Source organism: Parasteatoda tepidariorum, chromosome 2 (genome assembly GCF_043381705.1).
Source record: "Parasteatoda tepidariorum isolate YZ-2023 chromosome 2, CAS_Ptep_4.0, whole genome shotgun sequence".
In the NCBI taxonomy this organism is placed as follows: Eukaryota; Metazoa; Arthropoda; class Arachnida; order Araneae; family Theridiidae; genus Parasteatoda; species Parasteatoda tepidariorum.
Genome location: NC_092205.1, coordinates 30,837,018 through 30,852,999, shown reverse-complemented (window position 1 = coordinate 30,852,999; position 15,982 = coordinate 30,837,018). Strand labels below are relative to the sequence as shown.

At 27.7% G+C, this 15,982-nt stretch overlaps 1 protein-coding gene across 3 annotated transcripts in view; it reads left to right on the top strand.

The window, feature by feature from the left end:
• Positions 1–14,668, top strand: part of LOC107454948 (histone lysine demethylase PHF8) — a 31,553-nt gene extending 16,885 nt beyond the window's left edge. For all 3 annotated transcript variants that reach the window (XM_043040951.2, XM_043040950.2, XM_043040949.2), the window contains 8 exons: positions 1,485–1,744; positions 2,731–2,915; positions 4,011–4,179; positions 5,139–5,479; positions 6,539–6,628; positions 6,734–6,846; positions 8,927–9,062; positions 12,038–14,668. In XM_043040951.2, the coding sequence (XP_042896885.1) occupies positions 1,485–1,744; positions 2,731–2,915; positions 4,011–4,179; positions 5,139–5,479; positions 6,539–6,628; positions 6,734–6,846; positions 8,927–9,062; positions 12,038–12,120 (1,377 nt within the window). In that variant the 3' untranslated portion in view covers positions 12,121–14,668. The remainder of the gene's footprint in view (positions 1–1,484; positions 1,745–2,730; positions 2,916–4,010; positions 4,180–5,138; positions 5,480–6,538; positions 6,629–6,733; positions 6,847–8,926; positions 9,063–12,037) is intronic.
• The last annotated feature ends 1,314 nt before the right edge of the window (positions 14,669–15,982 follow it).

The following is a 15,982-nucleotide window of genomic DNA, read 5'->3' as shown; positions in this document are numbered from 1 at the left end:
CATATGGAAATAATGGCATAAAAAACTGCTTTCTACGAGTGGCATAGGCATTTTCATTTAGGTCACACAAACATCGAAGATGATCCTTGGACTGAGTGTCCCTCCTCTTCATAGGATGCTTTCCCTAGCAGATGAAAATGTTGAGCGCGTTCGAGAGATCGTGCATGCGGATAGGCGATTATCCATTGTTGCTATTGCCTCTGAACTTGGAATTTCACATGGAATTGGAATTTTCATTTGTAGCACATGGTTCTAAAAAATTTATCACAAATTTATTGAACAAAAAGAAATGAGAGTGAACATGTGCAGGGATTTTATTTTCATGGCTGATAAAGATAACAGCTTCTCAAGGAAAATCTTAAGAGGTGATGAGACATGGTGCTTTCTCTACCAACTCTCTGACAAAACATGTCAGGAGAATGGAAGGCAAAAACATTACCAAAAAAGGATAAATTCGACTTCGACGGAAACCAAGGAAAAGTGATATTGGAGGTGTTTTTTTATTATGAGAGCGTCATTTACAGCCAGTGTATTCCTGAAGGTCAAGCCTTACTTGAAAATCCTTAAATGAGTATGCCATGCAATCCGACAAAAACAACCTATAAAATAGGCTACAAATGATTGGTTTCTTTTACACGACAATGCTCCCCGACGCACATTGATCAGGAAAATTATCTGGACAGTCACAGTACAGTATAGAACCCGTTATCCGGAAATCAGAAAACCGGAAAGCCAAAAAACCGGAACGAAATTCGATAAATTTTCCCACCATTTTTAAAAAAAATAATTTTTTTTTCCCTCATAAGATTTTAGGATTTTTCTTTCTTTTTTGAAAGATGTTCACCTTACCATCATTTTGGAAATAATCATTAGTGTATTACTTCATCGTTTTTTTCTTCTTTTTAAGATTATTTCCTAATATATTTTTTTTTAGTTGGGTTTAATAATAAAAAAAACGGCTTTTTGTAGCGATTCAGAAAACCGGAAAAATCAGTTATCCGGAATAGCGATGGTCCCGATCGTTCCGGATAATCGGTTCCCTACTGTATTACCTCTCTGGAACACCCTTCTTATTCTTCCGACCTAGTACCAGTGGATTTTTACTTGTTTCCACTTGAAACACTGAAAGAACACTGTTTTGTGGATTTAGATAAGGTGATTGAAATTGTGAGGAAGCAATTTAAAGACCCCTTAAAAAATGGATTTCAGGAGTGTTTCAATCAGTTTTACGAATGCTGGAAGGAGTGTGTGGATGCAGGATTAAAGTACTTTGAAGGCTTATAAAATAAAATTATTGATTTATTTTTTTATAATTTGTAATTGACCTATTCTGGAAACTTTTTTACTGTACTACATATATTAACCAAATATGAAATAAGTGGAATATGAATTTAATGCCTCAAATATGGCTTAAAATTTAACCTAAACAACTTTTAACTTGTTTTGTATGATTCTTAACTTAGTGTTTTTTAAAAATATTTTAGGCACCTACAGAATCTGAAAAGAACCTGGATCTTGTATCAAAATTCTCGCTCACATCAAAAACATTGCCAAATTCTGATAATTTTTATGATGGCTTAAATTTTAATCAAGCTCAATCATCTGGATTGCAATTCAACTTACAGGATTCAAAAATTATGTTTGACAAAATGAACATTGATCTGAATTCTCTAATGGAGGCCTCATCCATGAAAGATGGTTCGATTATTAACAGAACTTTATCTGTTCCTTTTGGAATAGCATGGTGAGTGCTATTTTTTCATATATGATACAAACAGTGGGTTAAACTTTTATGTGTATTGATAATTAAAATTTTACTAGTAATTTAGTAGTTTGCATTTTGTTTTGAAATATTAATAAATTTAGTTTACCCGAGTAAGTTATTAGAAAAAGATAATTTTAGGTTTATTTACTAAGCATAAAAATGACATATAATTTAAATTAAATATCACATTTACTAAATGTAGAAAATTATTCTTAATATAATTAGCTTTGGGGAAGGGAACTTTAAACAGTGTAAATGAGTGTTTTTAAATAATTTTCCTTATTGATATAGCATTAAATTTATTATTAATTAATAATTGATATGTCCTTATAGGTTGTAAAATAATAAAATCAAGTTACTATGTTTAAAATTTGCATGCAAGAACAGTTACCTATTTTGGAGATCATGTTAATAAATTATTATTTTTACCCTTAAATAGAATGTTGTTGTTTCAAACTGATTTTCATTTACTACATCTCCGAAAACCTTGTTACTAGTTTATTTTAATAATATCAAAATCGAACTATATTATTTTGTTTTTATGATGACAAGGTTTATATATTAATGTTTGTATAGAATCTATTATTTGCATGTTGTTTAGGATTCCTGATGAATTTCAGTGCCTCATATATTTTGTTTTGGATTATATATTTTATGAAACACATTCCTAGTTTGTTTGAATTGACTTTTTTTTTAAAAATATAATTCTAGTAGTTGATACTGTTACCCATTTTTAACTATCAAATATATGCATAAAGCTTAAAATACCTTTCCCTTTAAAAATTTACTACATTTTGAATTAACTTACTTATAGCTAGTAAAGATATTTTTGTAATTTTTAAGAAATTCACCTGGTTGTAAAAACTTCTGTTTAGTTTATTATTTTCATTTTGTTTATTAAACTGTTATTTTAAGACTAATCTGTTTGAATTTTGTTTCAATATTTGGTATTAATTCTCTTGTAGCAAAGAAGATAACTTTTCCTTAAAGAAAGACTCTGTTTACGATTTTGTTGATTCCGATGACGATAACTTGGTAGTTGATGAGAATCCAACCAATAATAAAAAAAGAAAAGAGTTTAAGAAAGATCCATTTGCTCAAGATGCTTATTCAGATATGCAATCCAGTGCACTTCGATTACGTTTATCATGTATGTTTTTAAAACCTTATTTTTTTACTCTTAAATTAAGGAAGCTAACTCACGCTATGTATTTTAATACTAAAACTTAATGTTTTTTTAACAAACTTTATTGAACTAGAGGATTTGTTATTGCTTTCTAACCCCCAACATTTCTTATTTAATATTTTTATGTACAATAAGAATTTTTATTTGCTTCATATCTGCCCCCACTAGTTTATTATTAGTTCATCAAAACAAGATCATAAGCAAATAACCAAGTTTGTTGAGTGCATTGGTGAAAAGTTTTTAATTATCCTTTTGGCAAGATTAGTCAGTTTATACTATTTTCAAATGGGTTTGCCAAATAATGCTTTTTTTTTATTGCTAACCTTGGCAAATTTTTAATTATAATTCATTATGGAGCAATAGCCAATGATAATGATCCATTTCAAAAGAGCTTACTGATGATATCATTCCAGAATATCATTCTGAATCTGGTGCTTTTTAAATGATGTTTCAGTCTCTCTACAAATAATAATTTTTATTTTAAATTTTTTATTATTAACTGTTTTATTTTTGTGCAGTAAGTATGATGTTTCAGTCTCTTTCCAAATAATAATTTTTATTTTAAATTTTTTATTATTAACTGTTTTATTTTTGTGCCTAAATGTTAGCACTGCAGTAAGTATAAAATACTCACTCTAATAATGTGTCCTTTGTTTTACTCAATTTATAATCTAGTTGTAGCCATGTTATCTTGTTGATACATAAATAATATGCTTCAGTTTCTGAAGTTAGCAGATTTCGATCTGTAGCTTATGTAAGCTCGAGGTATATTTTATTTCATTAAAATATAATTATCAAAATAAATTTTATTTATTTCTTCCAGAACTTATAAAAGCTTTTTTTAAAATGCAATTAAGAGTTTTTTGTTAAATATTTTTTATTATCATTGTATGAAGTTTTCAGTTGGTGTAGATTATTCATTATTATTTTAGTTCTACTGTTTTTTTATTTACTTAGGTTAATTTTGTTAATTTGTAATGTTTAAACTTTATTATTTTCACTTTGTTTTGTTTCATTGATTTTTTTTATTGGTAATTTGATTTTCTTCATTCTTAATAGTTAATGGCAAAGGCTTAGATGCTTTTAATCCGGGCAGTATATTGTCACCTCCACAAGATGACAGTAATGCTGAAACTCCTAAAAATGCAACTATTGATGACCTGTTAGTGGCAACTGGTCTTGCAGTAGATGGTGAAAGCAGTGCTAGCCTGGATGATGTTGAACTAAAGTGAGAAACACTGCAAATTTTTACGTGCTTCATGTTTATTTGAGAAATTAATTACACTATCGAATTTGAAACACATTTTTGTAATTTTTTTATTTTTATATTTCAGTGAAATTAATATTTTCCTTTCAAAGGAATCTCTTTTACTCTGTCCTTAAATTATATTAAAAATAATAAACAATAACTGTTTACTTTTCTACATCTATTTTCAAACTAGCTTTTATTAATACATTATTCAAAATAATATTCTTAATCTTATTATATATATGACACTTCGCATGCTAATGCCTGTTTTTCTAGTCTACTTGTACTATTTGTAAGCAAAACAGATCACACAAAACAGTAAGCAACATAGATCTTCAGCAACAATAATATTTTGAAATTAAATAAATCACTAGGCATATTCCCTTTCTTTGTACAAAGATCCCATAACCTTAAATGGAAATGCTGCTTTTATTTTTTCTTTGAAACCAGACTTTGTTTACAACATTTTTTGATTAGCTTAACTCGAATATGTAATAATTATATATTTTACAGCATGGCCAATTCTGGATTTTGCGGTTGTAATCTCTACTTCGAATAAGCTGTAAAATGTCCATTGCTAAGTGATGACAAATAAACGTTTAGCAATGAACTTTCTTTTTAATATCTATATGTAATATGCATTTTATATTTTATTCTTTTTACAGTGATATCTGTTGCTGAAATGTTAAGAATTTTTCTGAATGCACTTTTCTCTTTAGCGTTAAATGAAAATAAAATAAAAAAAACTAGTTTGTGTTGCATGAAAGTATGCAGATGTTACTTTAAACTCAGTTCTAAATCAACAATTAAATTAATAGCTTATTTCTATTATACATTTTTAAAATTACTACACTAAATTATTCTTGTCAACATTGTAAGATTTGATTTAATATACCAGCATTGAAAGTTTTTTTGATTAAGTTCTCTTCAAATTTCAGTGGCGGACAAACACAGCTGGAACCTTCAACTAGAGATGCCATTCAAGGAATGTTGTCAATGAGTAAAGGGGCAATTCGATTTCCTAGTCAAGGTGATCCCTCGGAGATGGCATTACAGGGATTGCATCCTCCTCTTAAAACTGAAAATTATGGCTCTGAATCAGTGATGCCACATATGGACAGTTCTCTTGCTAATTTGTCTATATTAGCTAGGAAATCCAGCCCACCAATAAGAAATGCTAAAGTTACTTTAGGTTTATCAAGGTACAGTAATAATTGTGATGAAGAAGTGGATGAGTTTGAAGAACAATTGAAACAGTGCCACCAAGAGGGTGACTACAGTAAGTATAGTTTATATTTATTTCCTCAATTTTTTAAAGCTTATTAATAATACTTGTATGTTAGATGATGCAATTCTATAAACAATGATTCTCCACAAAAGAAACTACAATAATTTACCGTATGCTAACGATAAAAAACGAGTTGAAGACATTTCTTTCCCTGAGACAGAGCCATTAACTGTTCAAAGATTATAAAAAAAAGTTTTTACTTAAAGTGACTATCTCTAAAGCAAATAAAATGGACATTTTTTTCCTAATATTGTTGATAATTTAAATTTTTCCCCCTGTAAATTCAAAATACTTAAGTGCATGTTTTTAAGTAATTTACATCAAAATAAATTTTTTAAAGCATTTAAATATTGATGTTTTTCGGATAGAAATTGCAATGTTTAATAAGTAAGCTTAATGATATGTGAATTGATCTATGTAACACAAAATTCTATATTGTGCAATGTCTCGTGTTTCACAGGTTTGCACAATAACGATCCCTTGTGGTAATACTTACTTAATAATACTTGACAAAATTCAATATATAATACTTAATTTTAATGTATATAATGGATATAATCAATATAATATAATTTTATATAATCAATATAAGCCAATAAATAAAATAATTTTCTTAAAATTAATGAAAAATTCCCCTTGAAATCCAAGTTCTGCTTGTTATTATGCTATTTTATGTAGTTTTTAACAAACATTTATTAAAAATTTCCCTGCTCTTGCAAAAACTGGGATCTTGTTAAATCAGGGCTGTAATAACCAGTTTTAACTGTATTTATTATAACGAAACATCCCAATAAAATGTGAGCCTTATAAAGACCCTTGAGTATAGATGCTTTTTGTCGGTCTATGAAAATCTATTTTTTATGTTCAATTTACTGTAAAAAGAAAACTGATTAAATGGTTATCTCTTAAACTTAAATAAGAAAAAAATTAAAAAATATTTATAAATAATATTAGAAAAACTCTTCATAATAACTTTTCAATCCTCAGCTTGACATTATTTATTCTTTTTAATTATTTTCATCATTCCTGTCCTTACTTATATCTTTCCAGTTTATTTGGGCTTAGAAGGTTCTGATGATGAATGTCATGTATTTAAGCCTAGAGGTCGAAACAGGCGAGATGAGCCCTGGAATCCTAAAGGTAATTTATTTGTGTTAAGAAGAAATTTTTTTTTTCTCTCGCATATGCAATAGGAAAAGATTTTGTATATTGAATTACATTCTCTTTATGTCATTACATTTGTAGCAAAATTGGTACCAAACTGTCCAAAACCTGAACGTCCAGTCCGAGAAGGCACTCGAAAAGAAGCTATTGAAACTGGTTTAGCTGCTGCAGCAGCCAAGCTTGCTACTATGCCGGTAAATAATTTGGTTTTGCTTCCCAGTTAGTAAAAATTGCAATCTTTTTTTTTAGTATGTCTTTTTATCATTTTTTATTTTTAAAAGTCAATGCAAGGTTTTTCATTTTGTTTTAATTTCTTTTCTTTTTACTAGAACTTACTAGCAATTAACAATGTATAAAGTTTCTAAAATTGAAATCCCATTTATGACATAATACTGCTCAAACCTAAATTTCAATAAATATTCCAAGCAGTCAAAGTGTATTCTCTGTAATCATCTAAATGATTGTGATTAATTATTGAAAGTTATTTATTACAAAATAATTATATTACATTGATTCCATTAAACTTTGGAAACTATGGGTCATAAGGAACCAGGACCTCCAGAATTCTAGGCCCCTTTTTATTTAAAGCTAGTTCCTATTTAAAATATGAATTCTATGTATCTTTTTCAATTTATTAATATTCACATTTATAATTTTTCTATCTATTGATTGACAAAAACAAAGAAATTCAAAACAAGAAGAGTTATATTTGAACAATCAAGGCTATTACTTAGGATATATATACAGTAGAGAAAACCAATTATCCGGGATGCTCGGGACCATCGCTATCCCGGATATCTGAATTTCCCGGTTTTCTGGATCGACCAAAAAGTGTCGTTAATCAATGTTTTATCGAACCCGAAGTACAAGGAAAAAACATAATGCATAAAGTAAGAGAAAAAAGAAAGGTACTCCTAACTTTAAAAAGAAAAAAAAATGGTAGAAATATAACATTTAAAAGAATAAAAAAATTTGCAAGTTTAGACAAGAAAATCAAGTTTAAAAAATACAAAATTCTCATATTTATTTTTTAAAAATAATTACAATTCCTAAATTAAATAATATAAACAAAACCAATGATTAAATAACGCAATATATTTCATACCTAATTATACGGGGGGAAACGATAAAATAAAAGGAAAACTTATTAATCTAAATAAAAACACTTGAAAATTATCGAACCGAAACGATAGTTAAAAAAGGCACTAGCATAAATATTAAAACCCGGAACAAGGCAAGATCAACGGAATTCAAAAAAAAAAAAAAAAAACCTAATGATAAAATTTATGAATAAAAAGAATTAATTTATTGAGTGCGAAATTTATCGCGAAAAGAAAAAAAATCAAACGTAGTGGAATCAGAAAAACAAAACTGCAATCTGCTTCATAAAATAATCCTATGTTTAAATTAATAAACAATTCTCCTTTTTTTTTTTTTTTTTTTGTTGATAAAAACAAGATTTTTAATTACAGCAGATGTGATTCCACACCAAGAAAAACTTGCAATTGATACCGCACTTCCAAAGAATGAGAATTTATTCAAAAGAAAAAGATTTTATTTTTATTAGTCGATGTCAAATAAATATATTTTTCTCTTTTCTTTTTCTGTTCACTGATATGCTTGCAATGCATTTTTCCCACCCCCCTCGTAAATCAGGCAGAAAACGAAATCAGCATGCCACACCCTTGAGTTTGATTGACGGCCTAAAGAAAAAAATAAAACATTCCTCCCTTCCCTGCCTTCAAGGTCACGGAGGAAATGACGTTTCTCTGGGAAAACGGGGAAAAAATTTTTCCCCTTCCTTACATTTTTCCTCTACTCAACTTCAAGGATGAGTCCAATTTCCACTTTTTTCGTTCTAGATTAAAATGGCGGGAAAATCGAGCAAAATTTTTCCCCGTTTTCTGGTTTCCCGGTTATCTGGATACCGGATAAATGGTTCTCTACTGTATTTAAAGTTTCGTTATAATTTTGCTAGCTTGCATAGTGTCATGGAGGTGCCCGTTGTGGAGGAGATCTTTTGCGAGTCCCTAAGGACCTTGCTACAAATGAACATTTGTGTCCAAAGCCATTTTCATAATACATCATGTAGCTTCTGTTACATATGATGTATATTAATAGTAATAAATTAGTTATTTTGTGAATTTATTGCATGTTTAAATTTTGATAATCATTATTTATGTTTCGAATTTCAATATTTATGCAATAGTTTTGTAAAAGATTAAATCTGTGATTTTTTTTTCAATTAATAAATTTGAATTAATTTTTTTAAAGCCCCAAAAGAGACAATATTTAAAGAAAAAACCTGTAAACAGGAACAAAATTCCAGCTCCAGATTTACAACCTGGACCTTCTACTTCAGTTTTTAACAACAATAATAAGCGACCACTTCCATCCGAATCCATTAAAGGTGAGTAAAAATTCTATAACTCTTATTTAATTAAATTTAAATGAATCATTTATATAGTGTTTAGCAAAAAAAGAAAGAATTTGTTTTAATTTGAATACAAAAAGAAATTGTATAATGCAAGTTAGTAAAATTTATTATGTTGTTGATAAATTTGGTATTAAGTATTTGTATTCTTTTATTGATTTGTATTTATATATGTATATCTGTATATTATTTTTAATAGTCGCGATGTAAATTATATATATTGTACTAGCTTTCTGTTGGTATTTGTTAACATGATTTTATTTTATGATTTTTATCAAAGGGCTTATTTTTTGCCGATAAATACTAATTTTTCCTTTCTTCTTTTATTTTTGTATCAGACCTATTTTCTAGCACCATTTATCATTATTTTATTTTTCTTTCAACATCATGGTGATGAGCAAACAGGAAATCCATGAAAATCAGGAAATTCAACGAAATTTCTCTTTCTGGAATATCAAGGAATTCGTTATAAAAGCACTTGATGGGAAGCAAAGAACAACTTTGTCAATCATCTTCTCAAATAGGCTTTTTTTCCCCCTTTTACAATGCCAAAAATCCAGTAATTTCTGAACTAAGGAGTTTTTATTATGTTCGACAAGGTCTTATCAAGTGACAGGATTTTCTAAAGAAATGAATTCTGACATCGGCATCTTTTGATCTTTTCATCTGGGCCACATAGGTCATGAAACCCCTCAAGTTGAAATGATATCTCTCAACGCTTCTTCCCCATTGAAAATTTCTTTAATTTTCTTATAAATTTGAAGATTATATTTGGGGTAAACAACTGGGGTAAAAAAAAGAGAACAGAAGTATAATCTTTGAGGTGTTTATATAAATGAAACATTTATTCAGACACTTGATAGCTGATCAATTGTGAATAATCAACTCCATAGGTCCTCATGACTTACAGGTATGCATTACTTTTTTTCTGTGAATCATGGGAGGTTTTTTTTTTCAAGAAGCTATTAACCATGGTCCCTATCAAATGATAAGTAGGTGTAAGGGGATGTAAAACTAATAATTGAAACGGACTGAGGACAGTACGCTCCTATTTGGTATCATATGTCTAACTTGAGTATCTATGCTAATAGGAAAATTATATTTATTTATCTGTAGCTACATCCAGAATTATGTATTTATATCAAACTTCTTTATATATTCTTTTTTATCTTTCTTATTGTTTAAATAAATATTCTTGTAGATATTTATAGTATCCTTGTAGGTATTATTTATTTCTACATCTTTGAAAATATTCTAAGAACAATTAACAGTGTTAAATTTCGTTATTAGGGTACCCTTCCCGTAAACAGACAACTCTCATAAACTGACAAATTTTTTGGTCCCATGAATGTCCGCTTAACGGAGGTTTCACTGTATATGTATATGACCTCTGATTACCTATATTTACTCTTTTCCTGTTAATATTTGAGATATTTTTTCATAAGCTATACCTGCAATGTATGGATTATTATAAAATTTTTTTTAAATAAAATGTTTGCTTTATTTGTAAAAAAATATTGTGTGAGCTTAGTTAGGGAAAATTAATCCATCTGTCAGAGAATTTCGAGATAGAATATCACAATAAGTTTGTAACTTTTCGACTAGAAAATTGCTTTTTACATTTTCTCCACTTTATAAATTAATGCTTTAAAGCAATTTACAGTCCAAAAACATTTCCTTATTTGTAAAAATACATCTCAATATAAGTTAGTAACAATAAACATTTTAACTATTTTTACTTCAAATTTTTAATCAATTAAATCACTTGTTTCATCTTCGGTGAACATTGAATGCTTAAGTTCATGAGTGTTCAGCTGCCCAAAAGGCAGAACAGTTGCTTTAAAAAAAAAAAAAAAAAAAAAAAGAAAGAAAAAAAATACACAAGTTAAATCATAAACATGACCTACACATTCTCCTTCAGTGTAAATAATAACAATGTAAGTAAGTTAGTTCTGAACATTTTCTAGTTCATTTTTATGCATATTAGTGCATAATAGGTTTTAATTTTAGATAATTTTGGCCAACTTTTGTTGAACAAACCAATTGCCTTTTCAATAAGGAAGAGTTTATATACACATTAATATTAAGGACATAATAGTGCAAAAACTTTTTAATACTAACACAATAATAAGAAAAATAAGCAGAACATTTTTGTACCAGTTGTTGGAAAGCCAGTTATTAAATTTAGAGGCAATTGTCTAACCCCTATAACTTATTTACAAATTTTGTAAGCTTTATGTTTGACCTTTATGTTCAGTTAAAGTTTTTAAATTTTTTTCACTTCATCTTCCTTAGTTTTATTGTAAAGGCCCCTTTCTCATATTAAATATGCCACTCTTATTTTTATGGAAATGGACTCGGGTGGACTTTTCCTACTAACCTTATTAGATTGTCCTTGAACGTTGGGCAATAGTGTAATAAACTGCAAATTTTCTTATATTTAAATTTTCCATAATACAAATTCTTAGGTGACTTTCCAGAACATTTACTAGGTAATAGCTCAATATACAATAACATCTAACCGTCTATATTGCCAAAAAATGCTTTTGAAAATACTCTTTTGAGCAATTTGAAGATAGGATTTATTATTTGATATCCCAACTCTCTATAGCATTTTTAAATCCTTTAACCAAATTAATTTTTCTCTGAAATAATAAAACTAGTGTAATATAAAGATAGGTTTAGCTGGCTACATTCCTATAGATTTATTTTAATTGGTATTTTTTTGAAGAAAAAAAAATTCGTGTAAAATTAATTTTAATTCACAACATTCCTATAGTAAAAACCAATTTCATTTTAGGTTATTTAAGACTGTCTATTACTTTATTTAGACGACCAAAAAGCTCTTAAAATGTTCATTTTAATGCTGTAGTATTATTTATAGTATGAAAACCATAATATTTATTTCTGTAGTTTCTTTTTAATGCATTGATTTATTTCTCTTTTTATAGTGAATAAAAGGCCAAAGAAAGGATTTGCGACTGCAAAGCAGAGACTTGGGAAAATATTGAAAATTCATAAAATGTTGTATTAAATTAACTGACTATGCATTCATGTATATACTTTATTGGTCATTTAACTTTTTGTAAATAATTTTTCAGCATGAATAAATTCTTACAGACTTATTGTGATAAGAGAATGCTTAAAAGCTATACTTATACATTTGTGGTTGTTCTCTTGCATAAAGATAAGTTATTTCTTTGTATAAAATTTCATTTATGTACACAAGTAAAAAATACCAACAAGTTATATTATTCTTTGGTCCAAAAATAAGGTATATGTTTTTGTCAGTACTTACTGAACATAAAACTGTTTTAATATTTTTAATAATATTAAATGTCTGTTAAAAAAATACAAGCAGAAAAAAGCGGTTTATCGTTTTTCAATCTAATTGAATGTAGCTTGTATGAAAATTTTTAGTTTGAACTTTGGACTAATAGCCTTAAGCCTTAAAGTTTACTAGGAAAAACTATTTTCTTGATTTTATATAATTCCTTTCTCTTTCTTTAGACTCGAGATATTAGTTTTTGAAAACTAAAATCTTTTCAGTAATGTGTATTATGCTCAAATGAATAATTATTGTTTACAAATACTACAATTAGAATTAATAGAGGCCTAAAACAAAATTTAATTTAATTATTTTTCTTTGGCATATATAGGCATCTGTAATATTGTTGATCTCATTTGTACTTTATTTTTTTCTCCTTTTGTTCTGTGATATTTTATTCTCAGTTAAAAAAATGTAATCAATACTATAAGAACTATGCATATTAAACTTTAAAGTTGCATGCTATTATTAAGACTAAAATTAATATTTCTATAACTAACCCCAAGTTTGATTTTAGGTACATAAAAATATTTTAGGATAAAATTGTAATAAAATATGTTAATTGTATTTTGCATGTTTTGAATTTTGAATAGCTCTCCTATGTTTATTATGCCTTTATTTTTACCATTTCGCAACGCCTTTATTTATGGTCAAGTAACATGTTTGAATATTTTTCATAGAAAGGTATGTTGGCTTGGTTACTGCTTTATGCATACTAGTTTAAAAAAAAGAAATAAGTAAAAAACATAAATTCGAAGAATTTCACTAGTGCTATAATATTTTTTTGCAACAAGTTAACTTATTCTCTGGTAAGTTGATTTCCTGAAAGAAATTATTTTTGAAAAAATATTATTTTATACCTTTTATAATGCTAGATATAATTTTTACTCTTGTTGGTTCAATAATTTTATCATTTCTATTAAATTCAACTTAAATTGTTACTTTAAATGTGTCAAATTTACCAACTTTAGAAAGAAAGGTAAAGGAATGGAATTATTAATTTAGAATTATTTTTTTTAAAAAAAATATCAATCAAAAGCAAACAATTACTTATAAGATAAGTAAAATTTGTTGCTCTTAAAGTATATAAGTATTTGTTACAGAAATGGCTAAAAGAGAGAAAATAAATCTAGAGTAATTAAGCTTCCAATTCTTCTATAATAGGATCCATCAAACAATCATCTCATACAGTTAAGATGGTAAAACAAAACTTAACATATTAGCCAAATTGTTAGGATAGGAATGACTTTACCCACAAGTGACAAATTCTAAGAGCACCACAAAAAATTTTATTATCTATTTATTATTTTTATGTAGGTGGAGAGTTTTTATATTTGTTTTGTTACAATTTTGTGTCTTTTGCAACATGCCGATTGCTTGCTTATTCATAATAAGAAATTTTAATGTTTTCAAGCAATAAATTTGTGATACTTCTCACTTTTGTTTTTATCATATTTCTGCAACTAATCTTATTTGCCTATAGCTTGATATGTCTTTTAAACAGCAAATTTGATATTTTTAGTAACTCATTTGTAGACAGAATTGAACTTATATTTTCTTCCTTTTGCCTGTATGGTTTAGCAAATTGTTAATTTTAAACAACAGTCTATAAGCTTTTCACTTATAAATAATGTTATTATTTTGATCCTTGCCCTCATTTATTTCCAAATTATTTCTGTGCAATAAAAATTATTTGAGTAATCACCATGTGTGGGAAACATTCTATATAAATAGCACATGTAATACTTTTGAAACTTGTTGGTATTTTGAAAAAAAACTGTGATATGAACTTTTTACTATGCAATGATTTCATTGAATAAGCACAAAGCGACTGCAATGAATTTGTAATGTTTTATGCAAAACATGCTGTACATATTTCTCACTGTAAATGGCATTACACTTTGTAAATAATATTATCTAGCTTGCACCCTCTCTGTAATATTATAATTTTATGAATTTCTGATATGCTTTAACTTTTTGTTTTATTCATGCTAACAATGTAAATACTTATAGCACCTTCTGTTTTGCATTGTAATTATTACTCATTATCCCAATGCTCCTCAATATGGAAAACTATTTTCACAACATATATTTTGATATTTTTAACAAAAGAAAACTGTTGAAAATGTGCTCATGTGATTATCCCGCCAATTACTTGTAAAATATTGACTTAAAAAGAATTTTTAATTGAGACCATACCATCTTTACAAGCATGTTTAAATAGATATTGAAAATAAAATATTAATTTAGGTGAGTATTTGTTTGTTTATTTTTTCCTGTTTTAATTTTTTTAACATGATTCCTACGTGATTTTAAAGCTTGTTCAATCCATTTTCAGAAATTTTTCTTAAAACAAAAAAAGTGTTTTAAATGAGCTGATTTTAATTCAAGTACTCGAAATTGATTAGTTTCTCTAGAAAAAACAGGACACTTATAATTGTGTATTTTTTTAAAGTATTAAGGAAATAATAATAAAAAAAGGGGTTTGCTAAAACAGTAACAATAGAAATTGAGGAGTACTTAATTAAATATGCAAGCAGGTAAAAATAATTGATATGTTTTTCAAAAGTTTAAAAAATATCTTTAGAAAAATGGATTGAGCTACTTTGAAATTGGTTGTGTTACCTTTTCAATATTTTGTTTCGATTTTTCGCTCAATATTCAAATGAGTGATCTAGTTTCAATCAAATTTTCGGTATTTAATCACTTCTCGAAAAATAAATACAAAAATCACGAGTATGATTGATAAACACGTAATTTGGGAAATGAGTTTTTATAACGCTATTTGAAGTTAAGAGTACTTTTTAAACTCATTTTCATAGAAAGCCATTGCCGGATTCACGTTTTAATTTTTTTGTATATAGAGCTGTAAATATTTTGAATGAACATAAAACGAAAAATGCAAATCAAATTAAGTAAAATAAAAAGTTAAAAAGCAATAAGGAAATAAAAATCTTCATTTTTCGATTTTTATCACTATTTTAGCAAAATTTATTTCAAAATTAAAAATTTTGGCAACAAACGTGAAATTGATAAATGCTGACGAAAGCAGCTGGGTTAATAACGGATATGCTTGCGGAATAGCTTGCCATAGAAGGTGGAAAAAATGAAGTATCTTGGGGTGGCTTTTGGCGATTAAAATGGGCAATAGGTGGCGTAGAGCAGAACTCTCTACCTATGACAACACTTTACATGCTTTTACCATTAGCGTGTGGAGAGTCATAGGAGAAGGAAGTACTTCAGTTTCTCTATTGATCTTCAAATAGATTAAGATTAAGTTGGGAAACTATGTGAAACTGAAAACTACTTTGAACACTCGTAGTTCTACAAGAACGTGGGTGGATATTTTTAAAAAAATATTTGTTACAAATATGAAATCGTAGTATACTGAGAAGAGGAAGAGAGGGCCAAGACATTGAACTGGTCCCCTCTTAGATGGCGTATTCGAGCGTTGCGATCATGGCTATAAAAGATCTTCTAAGCATATTAATAAACTAGTAACTAAGCATTTCTAAATTTTCAAAATAAGGGGAGGGTATTAATCTAGAAATGTTCCGCAGTGGACTGA